At 41.6% G+C, this 22,195-nt stretch overlaps 1 protein-coding gene across 1 annotated transcript in view; it reads right to left on the reverse strand.

Moving 5' to 3' along the window:
* Positions 1-22,195, reverse strand: part of CSMD2 (CUB and Sushi multiple domains 2) — a 786,100-nt gene that overhangs the window by 70,418 nt on the left and 693,487 nt on the right. The window contains exons 43-44 of the mRNA XM_049878694.1: positions 12,444-12,621; positions 10,991-11,136 (exon numbers count right to left, since the gene is read on the reverse strand). Of these exons, the coding sequence (XP_049734651.1) occupies positions 10,991-11,136; positions 12,444-12,621 (324 nt within the window). The remainder of the gene's footprint in view (positions 1-10,990; positions 11,137-12,443; positions 12,622-22,195) is intronic.

Consider the following 22,195-nt stretch of genomic DNA (forward strand, 5'->3'; position numbering starts at 1 on the left):
AGGGGCACACTCAAGACACCTCCATTTTGTTTCATCCCTCACTGCCTTGTTCCCCTTAGGGATGAGGTATGGATATGGCTTAGGCCAGATTAGCTGGTAGGGTGGGGGTCACTGCTTTATGTTAAGCAACAGTCAGCTGAGCAACAGCCATTGTTGGCAATTGTACATTGCACCCTCCCTTTTTTAAAAATAATATTTAATTGTGTATTCAGTGTAGGTTTACACAGCAGTTTAGCTTCCTATTCAACAATTTCTACACAACTTGTTCTGTGATATTGGTTACATTCTTCACAACGCATAGACTTCTCATTATTTCCATTCTATTTGTTCCATTTCATTGTACCCTTTCTTATTGTCTCTTTCTGGGTACATTCTTCTCGATGCTGATGGTTGTGTTAGACTGGCCTTTGAACTGAAGCTTTTTAAGTCTAATAATTAGCACAGGAAGAAAAATGTGGCTCACGTGATTTAGTTCTGCACAGCTTCTCAGAGGATTCAGGGCTCTGAATTTGAGTCTGGAGTCCAAGTTCAGCAGATATTCAAATGTTACCTTGCTTTGCTTCCCATAGTTCTCAAGAACCTCAGGAGGAGGAGGAGTGGCTGTGGTCTAGGGTATTGTCGTTGGCTGCCTTTGAGTTGGCCCCCAGATCATGCACAATGGGATTGGTTTGTTGTGATCCATAGGATTTTCATCAGCTGATTTTCCCAAGTTGAGCGCCAGGCTTTTCTTCCTGGTCTGTCTTGGTCTGGAAGTTCCACTGAAACCTGATGTTGTATTGGCTGGGAATCAAATCCAGGTGTGGAAGGTAAGAATTCTACCACTGAACCACCAATGTCCCCTGTGGTCTAGGTACAAACCCGTTGTTGTCGTGACTCATAATTGCTGTGTCCTCAGGTTATACCAAAGCCATTGGTGTAGAGTTGATTCCTACTCATGATGACTCCATGTGTTACAGTAGAACTGAGCTCCATAGCATTTTCTTGACTGTAAATTTCATGAAAGCAGATTGCCAAGCCTTTCTTTCATGCCGATGCTGGGTGGATTGCAACCACCAACCTTTTGACCAGTAGCGTAAAGCAAACTATTTGCAGTACCCAGGGACCTTAGGTTATATCATACTAACCCCTAATAACCACCTGCTTAAAAAAAAAACAAATAACAAAACCCAGTATAAAGTAAATGTTTCCTTAAATCAATGGACTGTATTCTACATGGATGATTTTTAATGACCGTATTTCTCTGCATATGTACATATCATAATTTACATACCCAATCTCTTATTATTTTACATTTAAATTGTTTCTAATTTCCTTGTTATAAATAACATTTTGAGGAATATCTTTATACACATATCTCTGCATAATTCCAAGCTGGGCCCCAGATTGTTGTATTAGTTAGGAACCTTTGGATGCAAGTAACACAAATTAACTCAGGCTAGAATAAACAAACAAAAAAAGACTATCAGAGAGCCCAAGACTTCATAAAGTGTTATGGATTAGATTGTGGCTCCCAAAAATGTGTATCAACTTGGCTAGGCCATGATTCCCAGTATTGTGTGGTTGTTCACCATCTGATGTAATTATGCTATATGTTGTAAATCCTAACGGCTATGATGTTAACGAGGCAGGATTAGAGGCAGTTATGTTAATGGTGCAGGACTCAATCTATAGGATTAGGTTGTATTTTGAGTCAACCTCTTTTGACATAAAAAAGAGAATCAAGCAGAGAGGAGGGGACCTCATTACCAACAAGCAAGAAGAGACAGGAGCAGAGCATATCCTTTGGACTAAGGGTACCTGTGCTGAGAAGCTCCTAGACCAGGGGAAGATTGATGACAAGGACCTTCCTCCACAGCGGACAGATGGAGAAAGCCTTCCCCTGGAGCTGGTGCCCTAAATTCAGATTTATAGTCTCCGAGACTGTGAGGGAATAAACTTCTGTTTGTTAAAGCCACCCACTTGTGGTATTTCTGTTATAGCAGCACTGGATAACTAAGACATAAAGGTAGGCGACAAGGAACTGAAGGGCCATCAGGACCTCAGGAAGCTTTTCCAGGTGTCTCAGTCATTCTCTTTCTGCACCTAGGATTTTTCTACTTCTCAGTCCACAAGGAGAATAGAAGATAGCCAGTCACTACACTTGAATTTATATCTTTTCTCTTCAGGAGAGCAGTCCAGGCTCTTGGGTTCAATTTCAAGTTCCTAAGAAAAACATCTGATTACTCTTGCTGGAGCCAGGTTAGGTGCCTACCTATGGTCCAAGCTATTGTGGCTGGGAGTAGGGGGAGGGGTGCCAAGTGCCCATGGGAGAGGGCAGTTAAGGAGATCAGTATGAGCTATGTAGGCATCTCAAAAGGTTCTGACTGTTGTTGATCACATTGCATTAAGGCTTGTGATACGTAATCTTAAACTGCCCAAGATCAAGTGCCTGTTTTCCTGCACCCTTCCCAACAGGATTATAAATTTTTAAAAATTATTATAGATTACAGCATTCTCCAACATAAAATAATTCACTTTTCCCATTCAATAATTTCTGTTTTGAATTCTACTTTTATCTTTGATTGTTATTTGTGTTTGCCCGATATTATCACTACTCACCCTTTTATTTTTAAACTGTCATTTTGTCTTAGTTGCTTACATTCCCGGTAAAGAAAATATAGTTAGATTTTATTTAATCTAATCTAAAAGTCTTTGTTTTTAAATAGCGAATTGGACTTCAATAAATTTGGATTTGTCGTAATTAAATGTTTGCATTTTACAGCTTTATCTTACTTTGTGTTTTCTTTATCTTTGTTCCTTAGTTCCTTTTGTTTTCTACCATATATAGGAATTATATTTTACTTGTTTCTTTTCTTCGAGTGATTTAGAAGTATTGCACTCTATTTTTAATTTATTAATGGCTGAAATATGTACTTGGAACTCCTATTTCTCTAATTATCAAGGTCAAAAATTGAATAATATCAATTGATTCCATACCCATGAAATAGAATAACATTTCCTTCTTCCTATCCCTCTTCTGTCTACTTGGGTATTTTTAAATATACAACTACCATTTTAAAATTTTAAGAATTAATGTAATCTACTTTGAAAGTATATCTTCAACGATTATTTAGACAAATCTGTGCTTAGCTAGTATCAATGCTTCTCATTTTTATCTTCTCTTTTATACAACTCTGTCTTTTGACTTACTGGTTTATCCCCCATTGGGTGGAATATATCCTTGAGTAACAATTCAAATCGAGACTGTGTATTGCTTGTGAATTTTAAGCTCTTAAATACCTGTGAATGACTGTCTCTTGCCCCACAAGTGAAGCCATCAACTCCCCCACTCCCTTCTCCTTAAGCATCTATGGAAATGCCTCCTTTACTTTCTGGAATCTAATGCCAAAAATAATTAGTCTGAGCATGGCCTGATTTTGCTTCCTTTGTTGGTAACTTTTTCTGCCTAGATTCTAGTAGATCCTCTTCCCACTCTTATCCTAATAATCTGAAAAAATTTCCAGGTGGTTTTTTATTTCTCCTGGAATATGGTAAGCTCCATTCTATGTTGCTGTTTGTTTTTAGTTGCCATCAAGTCAGCTCCGACTCATGGGACCTTATGTATAACAGATTGAAATGTTGCCTGATCCTGCACCATCTTCATGATTGTTGGTACGTTTAGGTCCATTGTTGTGGCTGTTCTGTAAGTCCATCTCTCTGATGGTTTCCCTTGTTTTTGCTGACCTTCTACTTTACCAACCATGATGTCCTTTTCTAGTAATTGGTCTTTCCTGATGATGTGTCCAAAGTATGGACAAAGTCTCACCGTTCTCATGTCTAAGGAGCATTCTGAGTATATTTCTTCTAAGACTGATTTGTTTATTCTTCAGGCAGTCCACAGCATGTTTAGTGTTCTTTGCCAACACCACAATTCAAATGCAGCAATTATTCTTCTGTCTTCCTTCTTCACTGTCCAGCTTTCACATACATATGGCTTATTCTATATATACAGGTTTTCCTTTATCTCAGATAAGTTCTATTATTTCTGTTCTATTCATTTAGTTCTTTTCTTCATAGTACTTTTTTTATTTGTATGTTGGCTCCTTGTTCACTGGATCTCCTTTTTTACCATCTTCTCTTTTGTCATTTTCAGGTCTTTGCCCTTTTCCTTCTTCATAATGAGCTTTTCCGCTTTCCCTTCCATATCTCTGAACTATTTTTCTGCAGTGCTGGCTCTGCTATTTGCTGATTTTTATGCAGATTTAAATCTTCCTATCGCATTTCTTCTGAAGGAACACTGCTGGTCCAGTGGTTAAGCACTCAATGACTACCGCAAGGCCAGTGTTCTGAACTCACCAGTTGCTCTGCAGAAGAAAGATGTGGCGGTCTGCTTCCATAAAGGCTACAGCCTCGGAAACTCTATGGGGCAGTTCTACTCTATCCTATAAGGTCACTATGATTTGGAATTGACTTGATGACAATGGGCTTGGCTTTAGTTTCCACCTTCTTTTCTTAATTATTACCTAGCTCCCCTTGGAAATAAAAATTTTCATTTGAAACAGGCACAAATGTATAGAAAGGCTGAAAATATACTATAAAGACTTTTGTTTTCCATGAATCAATTGAGAATAAGTTGCCAACATGTTGCCTCCTAACCCCAGAATATTTTAGCATGTATTTTCTACAAACAAGCACATTCTCCCACATAACCACAATAAACCCACCAAAACCCACTGCCATTGAGTCACTTCTGACTCAGAGGGACCCCATAGGGTTTCCAAGGCTGTAAATCTCTACAGAAGTAGGCTGTCATGTCTTTCTCCCATGGAACCACTGGTGGTATCGAATCACCGACCTTCCGGTTAGCAGTCATCAAAATCATCAATCATCAACGCAAACATCAAAACGAGGAAATGAATACTGATATATTACTGCCATCTAAATCCTCACAACTCATTCAAGTTTCATCCCTTGTCACAATAAAGTCCTCAGTAGCAACAGGATCCAGTTCAGAATCACATGTTACACCTAGTTGTCATGTCTCCTTAATCTTCTTTAGTCTGGAACGGTTCCTCAGTCTTCCCTTGATCTTCCTGACTTTGACGCTTCTGAAGGTTAGGCCAGTTGTTTCATAGCAGGCCCTAGGTGGTGCAAATGGTAAATGTGCTCGGCAGCAAACTGAAAATGTTATAAGTTAGAGTCCGCCCTGAAATGTCTCAAAGACCTGGTGATGTACTTTCAAAAAATCAGCCGTTGAAAACTCTATGGAGCACAGTCCTACTCCGACACACACGGGGCTGACTTGACGGCAGCTGGTGGTGGCGTTTCCTAGTGTGCCTGCAGCGCAACAGGTTTCTCTTCATACAGTGAAACCTGTGAGAGCCAGAACTCAGCTGGACTGCCTTGTTTTCCTGGATCTCACAGGTTCTCTGCCTCTGATGCGGTACACTCTTACCACTTTTCTATTGCTCTCTATCCGTGGAAAAGATTGGAGTTTTCCTTCTCTGACAGGTTTCTGCCTTACATAGGTTCTGGTTTTCACTGGTTTTACTTTATATGGCCTTTCTGGCCCTGGTTTTATAGTTCTGTCAAGATGATTTGCACAATCTTGCAAAAGGATTGGTCAGTTTACTATGCAAATAAAGGGCATAAAACCCTGTGGGGAGTAGTTGATTGCTATGCAAATTAGTTGACTGTGGCCTACTGAGGGGATCAGTCAGTTCATTGTCTTGGTGGGAAGAAATAGGCTTATAAAATGATTAATCCCACAGAGGTTGAGGGGACCTCACTACTATCAAGAAGAGTCTGGAGCAGAACATACCCTTTGGACCTGGGGTCCCTGAGCTGAAAATCTCCTAGACACAGGAGAGACAGAGACAAGGGGACAGAGAGAGAGAGAGAGAGAGAACCTCCTAAAAGAGCTATAATATGGGTCAAAAGCTGTAACACTGAAGATGGCGCTAGATGGTAAGAAACGCTGGCAACCAGAGCAGAGTCCAGTGGCAGAGAAATGGCAACAGCAGTACGATTGGTGGGAACCAGGAGACCAGCACAAGGTGGCTGCAGTTGGCCAACTGACCCACAGAGTGAGAGAGAGCTGAGTGCCTTTGGGCAGGAAGCTTGCTGGCAGAGGCGGGTGCCTCCAGGAACTTGTGGAAGGAGCTACAGAGCTGTAACACTTGCCCGAGCAGGGGAGAGGCCCAGAGAAGTCCCAGTGGCGGACACAGCCAGGAGAAGGGCCGCCCGCCTGTGGGCACAGCCAAGAAGCTGAGAGCTCTCTTGGTTGGAAGTTCCCCTGATTGAAGACCTGTATCCCGTCTCCTGAGTTGTAACCTGTTACTTCCCTAATAAGGCCCATAACTGTATGGTCTGTGAGTTCTGTGTGACCACTGCAATGAATTATCAAACCCAGCAGAGAAGTAGAGAGTGCCCTGTGGAGGTCAGCTGGTGTTAGAAATGGTGAAAAAGTAGAAGAGTAAAAGTATGCCTGACCTCCACTTCATAGGAATCAGTTTTGTGCTGATCTTGATTCTCCTTCCCCCTGGGGAATTTGGATGAGGTCCAATACTACTAGATCACAATGTCCTTCGATTTGAGGTTTATCTGATGTTTCCTCATGCCTGGATTCAGGCTGTGCATCTTTGAGTGATCACAGAAGTGACGCTGTGTTCTTCTCATCGTGCCTTCTCAGGTGGGCCATGATTTCGATTTGTCCCATCACTGATGATGCCCACTTGGGTCACTTGATTAAGGTGGTGTCTGCCAGCCTTCTCCACTGCACAATTTTTCTTTGCCCTTTTGTGATTATTGCATGAGGCGGTAGTTTGAAACTATGTAGATATTCTTAAACTTTTAACTAATACATTCATGGACTCATGGTTTTTTATTTTATTCAACAGGTTATCATTTGTTACTATCATTAATTATTCCGATGCTCAAATTGCCTCCAACTTGGTCAGTGGGAGCCTCTTCAAGCTAGCTTCTATGTCTTCTTGACATGTCTTTACCATGCTTTGAGCACTTCCTTGCTTTCTGCCAGAAGATGTTCCAGACTCATCCTGTACTTTCCCTGACCCATATCGGAATCAATCATTTGTCCACGGAGCCCTGGTCCATTTGAGTGAAAATGGTACTTAGAAACCAAGATATGGTGCTAGTTGTGCTGATTGTTATTGAAGGGTCACTGCTCCAGAGCCCTCTCATTTGAAAGAGCCAAAGAATATATGTATGTTCACATACCCATAATAATACACATATTTACACCTTATTTCCTTTTATTTTTCTATATATTGAAAACCATAAGCTCACTCTGATACTTCCAATTCAACTCTACCACCACTGCGTATATTCTAATTTTCTTTCTTCCCATATTTCTAATTCTCTTCTCTGACAGCGAGAAACCTGCCTTCTAAAGTCCTTGATATATTAACTTTTTTGATCAATCACCCATATGTAACCAATTTCTCTACTGCCCTGAATGCTGTCATCTGGGGTAGGCCCCGACTTCCCTTCTCTCTAGCTTCCCTTGCTGAACTGACCCTGTGTGGATTCCCTCCACAACCTTCTTTGGCTTCAACACCCTGCACAAATGCACCTTCATTTGCTGAGAACTCCGACATCCCATGCCAGACGCCTCCCTTCTTACCTCTGTGGACTCTAACTCCTGTGCCGGGTCATCCCTCAGTGTGAATGCTCTCCTACCCTGTGACACCCTGGCCTGGGTCATCGTGGTTCCTACCCCCTCCCTCCCTGGCCATGTGAACGCCTACCTTGCTCTGCCCCATCAAATGGTTTTAGGTCTGAATTGTTCAGGAAGAGAAGGGAAGGGAAGAGATTTAGGTTTCTCTTTTATTTATCTCTCAGTCACGTCCCTTTTCATTTCTGTCTGCTGTCTTAACATCTCACCTTATATTCGAAGTTTATGTTATCTAGGCTTATATGCTAGGTGCAGATTCTTCCCAAGATTCACTTCTATTTCTTAAATGGTATTTTTTTTTTCATGAGCATCTTCTCTGCAATTCAAATCGTATTTCCTCATTCTTCAAAGTGTCTTAAAATCTTTTCATAGGTCTCTCTAAGGTATTCTTCTCTTTTGCTTATTTATTATTATATGAAAGGAAATTTACTTAGGTCTGGTTTTTGCTTACAGAAAGGAGAGTTTCTCTCCCCACCCCACTCCCATTCTCTACTTTTTTGCAAGTCTAGTTCCTTTTCTTTCTTTAGTTCTTGTCTCAAATAGTGCCTCTTAGACAAGCTTCCATATTTATTCCACCTAAAGAGGAATTCTCTAACCCTTTTATTCTCTACCTTAACCTCTTGTTCCCTTCATACCACTTAGTATAAGTTACAAGGATTTTATGTCTCTACTACTTGTTCATTATCTCTCTCTCACTGGAAGAGGAAAGTTCTATGGGGAGCAGGCACTTCTCAGAGCAGGAAGCATGAATGGTCAATAAAGATCTAAAAGGATGCTCAACCTCATCATTAACAGAAAAACAAAATGCCATTCCATGAATCCATCAGATTGTCAAAAGTTACAAAGCCCAATAAAACTGAGAGCCTGCAAGGATGTAGAGCAATGGAAACTCTACCTCAGTTGCCGGGAAGAGTGCTGCTGTGGGTTGATTTATGGGCCCCCTCAAAAATATATTCAAGTCTTAACCATTGATACCTAAGAATTTGACCTTATTTGGAAATAGCATCTTTGTAGATGTAATTACCGTATTTTTACCCAAACAACGTGAGGCTTCTACATTTGCTTGCCAGCTGCTCCCTCCCTGCCACAAGGTACTTTCATAAGCACTCTATGATAATTTTTTTTACAGCAACATGTCAAAAAAATTAGTACAGCAGCACTTATGAAAATACCTTGCAGGGGGAGGGAGCAGTTGGCAAATAAACGTTAAAGGCACATGTTATTTGCACAAAAACATGTTAGTTCAGTGAATGTGGGGTCATACTGGAGGGTAGGGGGAGTCCTAATCTAACCTTACTGGTGTACTTACTAGAAGAGGAGAAAAGACACAGAGGCAGAGAGATACAGACAGGGAGAACGCCATGTGACGACACATGGACACAGAGAAAAGACAGCCATGTGAAGATGGAGGCCAAGATTGGAGTGACACTGTTCCAAGCCAAGGAATACTTGAAGCTACCAGAAAGTGGAGGAAACAAGGAAGGGTCTTCCCCCAGAGCCTTCAGAGAAGAGCACATCCCTGCTGACATTCTGAATTCCGACTTCTAGCCTCCAGAACTATGGAAGAATACATTTCTGTTGTTCTAAGTCACTCAGTTTGTGGCAATTTGTTATGGCACCCTTAGAAAATGAATACAAGTGTAAATTGTTATAATCATTTCATATGATAAATTTGGTATCACTTAGTGACTCTAAATATGTGAGTATTTCCAAACTTGCAGTTCCATCTGTACTCTAGAGAAACTCTGGTACATGTTCACATAAAGGAATATGTAAAATGTTCATATTGTTTGAAATAAAATAACTTAAAATGTCCATTATCAGATTAGTTAAATTGCTGTTTTTTATGCAAATGGAATACTATACAGTATTGAAAAATGAACTAACTACAGTCACACACATTAGCATGAATTTCGAAAACTTAATGTTAACAAGTCACAGAACAGTAATTGTAGAATAATTCTACTTACATAAAAGAAATAACAGGCAAAATTGAATAATATATATATTTTTAGAGGCACACACATATGGAGTTAAATTAGAAAGAAAAGCAAGGGAACGATTAACAAAAACATTCAGGATCAGGGGGAGGCACCGAGGGGCCTCAAAGGCAGTGACATTCTTTTTCTTAGGCTCAGTGACAGATGTTCATTTTATTATTATTCTCTAAACTGAGAGAATTTAGTTCTATTCCCATTTCTATCCATGTGGTTTGGGGCAAGTCCTGAAGCCTTTCTTGGTCCTCCGTTTCCTCATTTGTGAAATGGAGGTAATAATTTCTGCTTTACTACCTCACAGAATTCTTAACCAGTTGATGCTGAGTTGATTTCAACTCATGGTGACCCCATTTATGTCAGAGTAGAGCTGTGCTCCATAGGGTTTTCAATGGCTGATTTTTTTCAGAAGTAGATCACCAAGCCTTTGTTCTGAGGTACCTCTGGGTGGACTTGAACTTCCAATATTTTAGTCAGCAGCCAGCATGTCATCTGTTTGCACCACTCAAGGACTCCTACAGAATTCTTAAAGGGTCACAAACTCCAAGCCCCTCATTCAACAGATAAAGAAAGTGAGGTACCAGGTAGGGAAGGAACCCGTGCAAGGTCACACACCCGGCCCAAGGTAAAGCTAGAAATAAAATCCAGCTGTCTTTATTTCCAGTTCAAATATGCATAATACTCTGTAAATTGTAAACATGCAGGATTACTCTATAGATGGGAATAAGCCCACAGAGAACTTTCTATAAATTTTTCTATGCAGTGTCCACCATAACAAACATGAGGAAATTATATTCAGGCCCATAACCTTGGACTCTTAGAAAACAGGCTGTTGATAAGGACAAACCCAACTTGGATCATTCTTGCTTCTCTGTCTACTTGAAATCTCCAAGCCTTTGTGCACAAAAACCCAGTCCTCTTTGCGAGGTCAGCAGAGGCACTGGGAGTCTTTGGAGTAGGGGAACCCTGGAAGGTGCTAAGGGAAAGCTGGGCAAAGGTAATGGGCAACTCAGCCAGTGATCTGATGTGAACAAGTGGGATGGATAGCCTTACCCTGGTGTCTCTGACCTTGGACTTGGCATCGAGGATCAGCCTTGTGTGCCTCTCTTCCTTGGTCACGTAGAAGAGAAGGAAAACTTGCACTTGGGAGCTTTCACATAAGCTAATACATTTAATTATCATAAATCTGAGGAAACTGAGGTCCAGAGAGGTTTTATAGCTCATTCAAAGTTACATCCTAGTGAATGGCAGGGCCAGGAGTCTAGCCCAGCCTTGACTTGAGAACCTGGCCCTGCCCACCAGGCTAGGCTTCCATACTGACCGGAGAAGGCTATGGCGAAGATCCCACCTGTGGCCGCATTACGGTGGAACTTTAGCAGGACCTGGTTGGATGAGCTGTGCAGTGTTTTCTTGACCAAGCTACGGGTGAAGACTCCAAGCTGTGGAGCTGTCTGCTGTGGCCCATCCCTGCATGTAGGAAAGAAGGTCCTGGAATGTCACAAGTCACCATGGCTGTCTGTTCTACCCAGTGCCATTGTCTACCTAGTGGAGGTGTCTGTGACTCTTCCTGCACCCAACACTGTCTTTCCCCAGCACCCTAGACACTTCTCTCTAATCTCTCCCAAGAATCTCCAACGGAGTTGACAGAGTAGGAGACGCTCACACGGATTCCTCATTCACCTGATTCTTCTCCTACCTAGCCTCCCCAAATAGGCTTCTGGTGCACAGCTCTCACCCAAGAAGTGGCGCCTTGGAACAGGGCTAGGACAGGGCTGGATAAGACATGTAGGAAGCTCATGTTGATATCCACACCAGCCCCATTTCCTCGTCTCACAAGCAAATAGACATACCCATGTTGCCTTTCTTGGCAAAGGATTTCCTGCCTGGGACCATATCTAGGCCTTCTCATCTGTTCCTAGCTACTATCTGGAGATTAAGCTGGAAATTAACCCAGGGCAGTTGAGTTAACACTATTCAGTCCTGGGAATTTTGGGAAGAAAAATTCCACCATCCCCTGCTCATTCCCAAAGTGGGAGCAACCTCCAACCAAAGGAACTTTAAAATTATATTTATCCAAAGATCCAGTGATTTGGGAAAAACTGTCTAGGAAAATGCATTTATCAACTAATAATTCATATTCTCATTATCTAATAATAGATATTCTAACTATATAACTCAGAGCTGAGCTGTCCAATTTGGTAACCACTAGCCACTGGGGGCTATTTACATTTAAATTAATTAAAAGTACATAAAATTTAAAATAAGCTTCTCAGTCACTCTAGTCATATTCAAGCGATTGGCAGGCACATGTGGCTAGTGGCTATTGTATTGGACAGCACAGATATAAAACATTTCTAGCACTGCAGAAAGTTCTGTTGGGCATCGCTGATTCAGAGCTTCTCATTAGCATGAGATGACCAGTGGGGCTTATCTGCATTAAATGGGTAGCTTATCTAGAGTAAATGTAGAATTTTAGTTTGGACTCTGGAAATACTGAGAATAGTCTTCATATCCGCCCCTATTCCCATTTACATACCCACTGGTACTTTCACTGACCCCCTAGCAGACCTAGATGCCAGGTTGGGACCCACTACCCTCCCATCCCTTTCTATCCAAGGAGTCATAAGGGCACATCCACCATGCCTCTTTGAAATCCAGGAGGCTGACAGACATTTTAGAACCATTTAGCTCATGGTTTTCTGAACAAATAGATGGATAACCCAGTTTAGAGCCAAACTAATGCTCCTTTCTAACTGGCTGTTGACTGGCCCTACCAGACGGTGATGAAGTCTCCAGAGGGCTCTGCCTGCAGTAGGCTGAGGTTGAGGCGGATGCCATGACCAGTGAAGACGGTGATCAGCCAGACACAGTCCTGGGAGCTGGAGTATGGACTGGGGAACCCCGGGGAGTACACAGTGCCATTGGAAGAGGTGATGTTCCCGCCACAGGGGACTGCCAGAGAGGGAACACAAACACACAGATAAGTGCTAAAGATCACCTGAGAATTCAGATGGCTTCCCAATGAAGTCCCAGTTCCCAGCACAAATCCAACTCAAGGAGGTCAGGTGGGATGGGAGAGAGGAGATTGGGCTGAGGACGGTTGTGCCTGGCTCTGTCCATCAGTTCCAACACACCACACCCCACCTGGCTCTCTGGTCTTCACTGCAGGTTTCTCTATGGGCCTGCCTCAACCCCAAACCTCCCTCTTTCTCTTCCTAATGGAAGAGACATGCTAGAAGAAAGGACATATTGAAGCTATCGCCTCCTTTCCTAGGAATGGAGTGGGTGTTACGGTTAGAGCTGCAGTACTTTGGCTAAGAACAGCTCAGCAATTATGAAAGTACCTCTTTCATTCTTTAACTTGCTTTGCCTAGAGTGGTACTTTTGGTCTTGACTTAGAGTTAGGGATTCCTGAGGTGAGGCTCAGGTTGGGTTCAAATTATGGCTATGCTGCTCATTGACCAGATAATCTTAGACATGAAGTTTAGTTTCTCTGCGTTTCTGTTTCCTCACCAGTAAAATGGGACTAAAACACATAAGGATTGTGGTGTTGATTAGGTAAAGTGATGTATGTAAAATGTTTAGCCCAGTACATTACTCACAGAGGAGGCATTTGCTACATAGAATTAATCCTCTCTCCCTGTCTTCCTGATCCTCAAATGCAACACTCAATTTTAAGCTTATTCTGATATAAGCTTTAGGTGGTAGAATAAAGAGGACTTGAAGTATCCATGGTATTTGGACTCAGTCATCAGGGAGGTAAATAAACAAGGATTCCAGGCAAAAAAAATCCTGGAATAGAATGATGAGTGTATTTGGCTGGTGTGCGCATCAAGCACACATCTGGATAAGGGCTGATCTAACTGAGAGGAAAGAATCTCAATTGTCTCCAAGCAAAGGAAAGGGTTCCTGTGGAAGCAAATGTACCCTGAAAGCAGTAGGCATGGTGTCTTAGTTATCTAGTGCTGCTATAACAGAAATACCACAAGCAGATGGCCTTAACAAAGAGAAGTTTATTCTTTCACAGTCTAGTAGACAAGAAGTCCAAATTCAGGGCTCCAGCTCTAAGGGAAGGCTTTCTTTCTCTTTAACATAAAATTACAATCACAAAATGGAGAACAACCATACAATACTGGGAATCATGGCCTAACCAAGTTGACACATATTTTTGAGGGACACAATTCAATCCATGACACATGGACACACCACCCCTTCTACAAATACTGAATATCCACTCAGTGCTGAGCATGGCCTGGGTGCTGGGGAGACAGTGGGGAACAAGGATACTCTTGTTCTGACCCATGGCCCTTTAGTCCACTGAGGATACAGCCAAGTATATAGCATCTACAATGCAGGATGGAGCTTGCATCCTAGTGGAATGCTAAGGAAACATCTGGGGGAGGCCCTCATCTAGTCTTGTGAGGGAGGGAACATTCCTGGTAGAATTCACATTTAGAACCAGAGAGTGATGAAGTCTGAGGGATGACTAGGGCTAAGGAGAGAGGAGAGAAATGTTATACGTGTACAGAACAGCATGTGCTAAGAGTCAGAGGCAAAAGAACATGGCACACCTGGAAAACCAAAAGTATTTCAGTTTAACTAGAGCATAAAGTCTGTGAGAGTGAAGGATATTGGAAGGTAATCAGGGGCCAGGTCCTGAGGGACATGGTGATCTATGTTAACGGGTTTGGGATTTACTCCAAGGGAGATGGGGATACCTTGATGGCTTTTGAGCAGGGCCGTTTCAGAAGCATATTCATGGTTTTGAAGGATTACTCCCCTGCATTGTAAAGAATGGATGAGGAGTGTAAGGCTGAAGACTGGGAGACCAGTGAGGGGGATTGTCTAAGTAGTGGCCTAGATTGAGGCAGAGGCAATGGATAGAGAAAAATGGATTCATCTGAAAGATACTTAGGACATAGAATTAACAGGACTTGGTGTATACGGGAGGGGTCTCTGGGTGGTGTGCCAATGGTTAACACACTAGACTGCTAACCAAAAGTTGTAGGTTTGAGTCCACCCAGAAGCACCTGGGAAGAAAGACCTGGAGATCTACTTCTGAAAAATCAGCCATTGAAAACCCTATGTAGCACACGTCTAGTCTGACACACATGGGGTTGCCATGAGTCGAAACAGACTCAACAGCAACTGTTTTTTTTTTTTTTTTTCTGGTGTATATAGGAGATAAGCAAGAGGGAAGCACTGAAGGTGACGTCCAAATTAAGGACTGAGTAACCAGGTGACCAGTGGTGCCTTTCACTGAGATGGAGATTTCAGGTTTAATGGTAGAAAGATGATGAGTTCAATATGGAATATGCTGAGATTTTGATGCCTCTGGGAGAAGTAATGATAATTCGTAAGAAATTGGATATTTAGGTGTGGAACTCAGGAAAGAGAAAGGTTGCAGAAAAAGACGGCATTTGGAGACTGACATAGAAGTGGACGTGGGAAAGAAGAGAAGAGCGTCTAGAGTCTAGGAAAAGAACGTCAGAGAACAACACTTGCAGGCAAGGGAAGAGATAACTGGAAACAGTGGCACAGGCAGAGCGGTGACAGGAAAGGCAAGAGAATGTGGTGACAAAGAGCCAAGGGAAGAAGGTTTCTCGGGGGGGGGAGGGACTTCTGCGTCAAGGTGGCACACTGAGAAAAAGCATCCTTTTCTCTCCTGTGATGCCCTGAAAAGATAAGCTAGGAATAGAAAAGGAATGCAGTCCACAATGAAGACAATGAGAAGACTCCATCGACAGTTACGAGATCCCAACAAATTTCTAAAAGACGCAGCTTTCAGTCCAGCATACATGAGGAGGCAGCTGAATCTGTTCTCAGAAATTCCAGAGAAGCTTGGGACTCAGAAGAAAGAGTTGCAGCAAGGGTAGGAGTGAGTCACGGGAAGGAAAACAGGGATTCATTGAAAGTGTACAGACAGAATGACCGCCATTGCCGTATCCTTCCATCAGCACCCTCAGAACACAGACAGCCACGTGCTTATTCCTCTTACAAGCAACAAACTGGAACAAACAAAAACCGAGTTCATCTTTAGAAGAACTGAATGTTCTAGTCCTGGCAGGATTAGAACAAAGACGCTCCATGTGCTCCTTCATACCCCAGCCTTCCTTACTGCTAGGTTGTTGTTGTCGTTAGTTGCGGTTGAGTTGGCTCTGACCCACGGAGACCTTATGTGTAACAGAATGAAACATTGGCTGGTCCTGTGCCATCTTCCAGAACTGTATCAGACACTATCCTGTTGTGATCTGTAAAGTTTTCATTGGCTAATATTCAGAAGTAGATCTCCAGGCCTTTCTTCCTAGTCTGTCTTAGTCTGGAAGCTCCACTGAAACCTGTCCACCATGGGTGACCCTGCTGGAATTTGAAATACCAGTGGCAGCTTCCAGCATCACAGAAACACGCAAGCCACCAGACTATGACAAACTGACAGATGGGTGGTGGAACTGTTAGGATAGAGTCATATACACGACTCTGGTCAAAGAACCACGAGTAAAAGTGACATGTGTCACTTCTAGTTGAGACAGTTAAGAACTGCTGTGTCTCCTCTCTTCTGCAAAAGGGATCTTGAGGGCCACAGCTAGCAACAGCTAGAAGATGGAGAAGAGTTGTCAAATCTGCCTTGGACTTTATGGGAACAACAGATAAACTTTCATTGTGCTAACCATTGGTATTTTGAGTATCATCTCTTGCCAGCAGCCAGCAATAATTACCCTTGTGGTTATCTGGGGTATAAATCCAATAAAAATATAAGTCCCTAGTTGTTATAGCACGTTTCCCACTTGCCCAGTTAAATCAAAGCCTGCTGGTTTACCAACCCTGCATATGTACACAGAGCTCAGGCCTTCTACTGCATCATTCTCAAATTTGAATGGGATCAGCAGACATTTGAGGAAAGTATGCAATATAACATAAACCAAAACCCAAACCCACTGCCATCAAGTCGATTCTGACTCATAGTGACCCTATAGGGCAGAGTAGAACTGCCCCATAGAGTTTCCAAGGTGTGCCTGGTGGATTTGAACTGCTGACCCCTTGATTAGCAGCTGTAGAACTTAACCACTATGCTACCAGGGTTTCTAAGAAAAACAAATAGAAAAAAAACATGATCACAGAAGAAAAAAATAGAGATAATTTAGAGTACAGAAGAGAACTTAAATGAATAATCTCTAATTTTTATCCTCAGAGAACTGAGAAAATATTTCATTCATGCAACAGAATGCCATGAAATGTGAACAATGAGGGACAAAAAAGAACCACTGGAAATTGAAACTGTGATTCCCAAAATAAAATATTTAACAGAAGATGCAAGATAAGTTGAGAAAAATCTTCTAGAAAGTAGAATGAAAGATGAAAGACTGAAAATGTGAGAGAGAAGATAAAAGACACAGGGAACCTATCCAAGAGGTCCAACACTGGTTAACAGGAGTTCCAGAAAGAGAAAACAGGGAAAATGGAGAAGTAATGAGTGAATAAACAGTTCAAGAAAATATTCCAGAGCTAAAGAGAGAATGCCAGCATTGAAATTCGAAGGGTCAAAAAAAAAAAATTTTTTTTTTTTTTACTGAATGCTGAGATAGAGAAAGGAAACAAAATCCCACTGAAATTTCAGAACACCAAGAATTTGGAGAAGAATCTAAAAGCCTCCTGAGAGAAAATACAGATCACCTGTAAAGGTACAAGAATTAAACTGGCATCCAGCTTCTCATTAGCAACACTAGATCCAACAGACAATGGAGACACACCTTCAAAATTCAAAGGAGAGATAGTTTTCAATATAGAATGCAATGCCCACTGAAGCTATCAATTAAATTTGAGGAACATTAAAGGTATTTTCAGACATTTAGGGACCCAACACACCTTTGTTAGGAAGGTGTTTTGAGGATGTCCTCTAGAAAATAAGAACGAAAACCAACAAAAAGGAAGACAGAGGATCTAGGAAACACTGACTCCAATTCAGGGGGGCAATGGAGGAACATCCTAGCAAAACTCATGCAGGAGGCAGAGGGTATAATCAGTTCAGAACAGAGTAGGAGAATGGAAGAGTCCTGGAAGGAAGTCTCCTGGGAAAAAGAAGAGGTGAACTCCACATAAAAAGAAATATGACTGCGATTTTTGGGAAGAGTAGAGGGAATAAGAAAAACAAATTATACAAGAAAAAAGCATTTAGATGCTCCAGCAAAAACAGAAAATACATGAAAAAGTCATGGTTCAAATATGAAGCAATTTACACTGTACGATTTCAAGCAAATGATGAAACGTAAGGGAAGTGAATTCAGTTGACCTTGATGCAGGAATTAATCTCCTTCAAGCAGCCCAGGGGTTACATATTGATTCCAATTAAAAGAAAAAGTAATCCTAGCAGTTGACTTCATCCGGCATCAAAGTTTACATAGTCATAATAATGCAAATATTGTTTGTCGATCTATTAGTTTTAGAGCTTGAGCTATGGACAAAACATTGAAGACTTGGTAGCAGTTGTAGGGATGAAAGTAAAGCTTAAATTATTGATAATGTAAAAACGTAGCTGATGGTGGGAGAGTCGTGGTGGAAGAAAAGGCAGAAGAAAAGTAGAGAATGAATAGTCTCATTTTAAAAAGTGACGACTCGAGAGGTACTGCTAACATTGCACAGAACCAGAAATAGAGGTTTCCCTGTATTATTTAAAAGAACAAAGGTGACCAAAATAAGATTAAAAATACTAAGAGAGATGTTGTACAAATGGAAAAGAGCAGAAAACAGGGGTAGTAAAAAGCTTACTCATCATCTACTTATATTGGGGAGTCAATAGATATTAATGTTAAAAATCAAGATGCGCAATTCCTACAAAGCTATGATACAATGCAATTAAAAAGCAGTCAAACTTGAACAGGTACTTCACAAAAGGGGATTTTGAAAAGGCTAATAGGCATATGAAAAGGTGCTCAATATCACTACCCATCAGGAAAATGCAAATAAAAAGGCCTGCACACTCACTAGAATGGCTAAAATTAAAAAGACTGAAAAGGTCAAGCATTACTGAGGAAAAGAGCAACTGGAACTCTTGTACACCACTGGCTGGAGTGTCACTTGGCACAGCCCCTTTGGAAAACTGGCAATATCTCCTAAAGTTACACATATGCCTACCATATGACACAGAAATTCCACTCTTGGGCACAGACCCAAGAGAAATGAGTGCAAAAATTCACCAAAAGACATGTACAAGAATGTTAATGGCAGCTTTATTCAAATTTGCCAACTGGAAACCACACAAATGTCTATTGACAGTAGAATGCGTAAATAAATAATTGTATAGTCACCCACTGGAATACTATGCAGCAATAAAAAAGAGCAAACTACTGCTACATGCAGCAACATGGATGACTCTCATAGGCATAATGATGACCTAAAGAAGGCAGACACATTTACACGAAATTCAAGAGCAAACGAAACTTATCTATGGTGATAGAAGTCAAAATTGTGTGGTTACCTGGGGCAGGAGTATTGACTGGAAAGAGACATGAGGGAGGCTTCCGACATAGTGGAAATTTTCTATATCTTGATGTGGATGGGGACACATAGATGTGCATATAAATAAAAATCGGGTTGTAAATTTTGTATGAAATTCAATTTAAGAAATGAAAAGTTAATTTAAAAAAGACAAATAAGTATATTTCCATTCTTCGCAATGTTATCCATAATTTGTTATGATCCACACAGTTGAATGCCTTTGCACAGTCAATAAAACAAAGGTAAATATCTTTCTGTTATTCTCAGCTTTCAGCCAAGATCCATCTGCCATCAGCAATGATATCCCTCGTTCCACGTCCTCTTCTGAATCCAGTTTGAATTTCGGGCAGTTCCCTGAAGATGTACTGCTGCAATCGCTTTTGAATTATCTTCAGCAAAATTTTACTTGCAAGTGATACTAATGATATTGTTCAATAATTTACACATTCCGTTGGATCACTTTTCTTTGGAATGGGCACCTATATAGATCTCTTCCAGTTGGAAGGCCATGTGGCTGTCTTCCAAACTTCTTGGCATAGACAAGTGAGCACTTACAGCATTGCATCTGTTTGTTGAAACACCTCAACTGGTATTCTGTCAATTCCCAGAGCCCTGTTTTTCGCTGGAAACCCTGGTGGCATAGTGGTTAAGTGCTACAGCTGCTTATTCTGTCAATTCCCAGAGCCCTGTTTTTCGCTGGAAACCCTGGTGGCGTAGTGGTTAAGTGCTACGGCTGATAACCAAGAGGTTGGCAGTTCAAATCCGCCAGGTGTTCCTTGGAAACTCCACGGGGCAGTTCTTCTCTGTCCTATAGGGTCACTATGAATCAGCTCGATGGCAGTGAGTTTGGTTTGGTTTTCGTGTTTTTCGCCAATACCTTCAGTGCAGCTTGGACTACTTCCTTCAGTACCATCGGTTCTTGTTCATATGCTACCTCTTGAGATGGCCGAATGTCGACCAATTCTCTTTGGTATAGTGACTCTGTATTCCTTCCATCTTCTTTTGATGCCTCCTAAATCACTCAACATTTTGCCCATAGAATCTTTTAACATTGCAATTCGAGGCTTGAATTTTTTCTTCAGTTCTTTCAGCTTGAGAAATGCTGAGTGTGTTCTTCCTTTCTGGTTTTCTAACTCCAGGTCTTTGCACATTTTATTATAATACTTTACTTTGCCTTCTCATGTGGAACCTGTATGTAGACCAAGAGGCAGTTGTTTGAACAGAACAAGGGGATACTGCATGGTTTAAAATCAAGAAAGTTGTGCATCAAGGTTGTGTCCTTTCACTATACTTATTCAATCTGTATGCTTAGCAAATATTCCAAGAAGCTGGACCATATGCAGAAAAATGTAGCATCAGGATTGGAGGAAGACTCATTAACAGCCTGTGATATTCAGATGACACAACTTTGCTTAGTGAAAGTGAAGAGAATTTGAAGCACTTACTGATAAAGACCAAAGACAACAGCCTTCATTATGGATTACACCTTAACATAAAGAAAACAAAATCTTCACAACTGGACAAATAAGCAACATTATAACAGAGAAAATACTGAAGTTATCTTATCAAGGATTTCATTTTACTTGGATCCACAATCCGCACCCGTGAAAGCAGCAAAAGACCTCTTCAAAGTGTTGAAAAGCAAAGATGTCACTTTGAGGACTAAGGTGTGCTTGACCCAAGCCACGGTATTTTCAATCATCTCATGTGCATGTGAAAGCTGGACAATGAATAAGGAAGATCAAATTAGGGTGTTGGTGAAGAATACTGAATATACCTCGTACTGTCAAAAGAATGAACAAATCTGTCATGGAAGAAGTACAGCTTGAATGCTCCTTAGAAGCAAGGATGACGAGGCTTGGTCTCACTCACTTTGCACATGCTGTCAGGAGGAACCAATCTCTGGAAAAGGACATCATGCTTAGTATAGCAGTGGGTCAGTGAAAACGAGGAAGACCCTCAATGAGATGGAGTGATGCAGAGGCTGCGACAATGGGCTCAAACATAGCAGTGATTGTGAGCATGGGGCAGGCCTGGGCAGTGTTTCATTATGTTGTACATAGGGTTGCTATGAGTTGGAACTGACTCAATGGCACCTAACGACAACAACAACATAAGTATATTATCTAGAGTTGTGGACATAACCACCAGAAGAATTAAAATGAGGTAAAAAGAGGTTACATGTGCAAGATACCCTTTCATAAAACGTAGCTTTGAGGAGAGGAGACAGCGAGTTACTGAAGGAAAGGTACGGTCAGGGTGGTTTTTTTTTGTCTTTTTAAAGAGAAGCTTCGGCATGTTTTAAATGCCAATTAAAGGGTTAAAAAGAAAGGGAGAATTTGGGAAGAATTAAAAAGCAAGGAAGAGCTTGAAAGACAGATGAGAGGGAGGGGATCAGCCTCCAGTACACTTCCCTGAGAGGGTCTGAGGGGATGGGATCCAGAGTCAAAGGTGGGATCAGACACGAAAAGCGGTGCCCTTTCCATTGAGAGTGCAAAGAAGAAGAGGAAGCTGACAGCACAGGAAGTGGGAGGAGTTAATTTAAGATTTCAGAAGAGCTGCCGTTCTGATAGGATGTGTGTCTAAGACTCTGTGTTATTTTATTTTCAAATTTCGTCTGTTTGCTCAGCCTTGGCAGGAGCTTCCCTTGCTATTGCCACCTGCCTCTCCCATCCCTGGCCTCCCAGTGAGCTTCAGCCACCTTTGCTGCCTTCAAAACTCCCTGTCTCCACATGCAAACATCTGTTCTCACCAGATCTTCACAATAGTCTCGAGGAAGCCAAGCCGGGGTGAGATGAGGAAGGGGAGGTTCTGAGGGAGGAAGTGGCTTGTGGGAATCACATGACATTCACTGAGGTCAACACAGTGTAGTCTCCCATTGGTTGGGGTGACTTCAGTTCACTGTTGCCCCTGTAATGTCCATCACCGTGAGGTACACAGCAATGCTTCTTCCATGTTGAATTAATATCTGAACATGTAAGACATCAGGGCAGATACAAATCCGTTCAACACAAGACCCCTCAGCTCTGCTGGG

The sequence above is a fragment of the Elephas maximus genome, chromosome 3, assembly GCF_024166365.1.
Source record: "Elephas maximus indicus isolate mEleMax1 chromosome 3, mEleMax1 primary haplotype, whole genome shotgun sequence".
NCBI lineage: Eukaryota > Metazoa > Chordata > Mammalia > Proboscidea > Elephantidae > Elephas > Elephas maximus.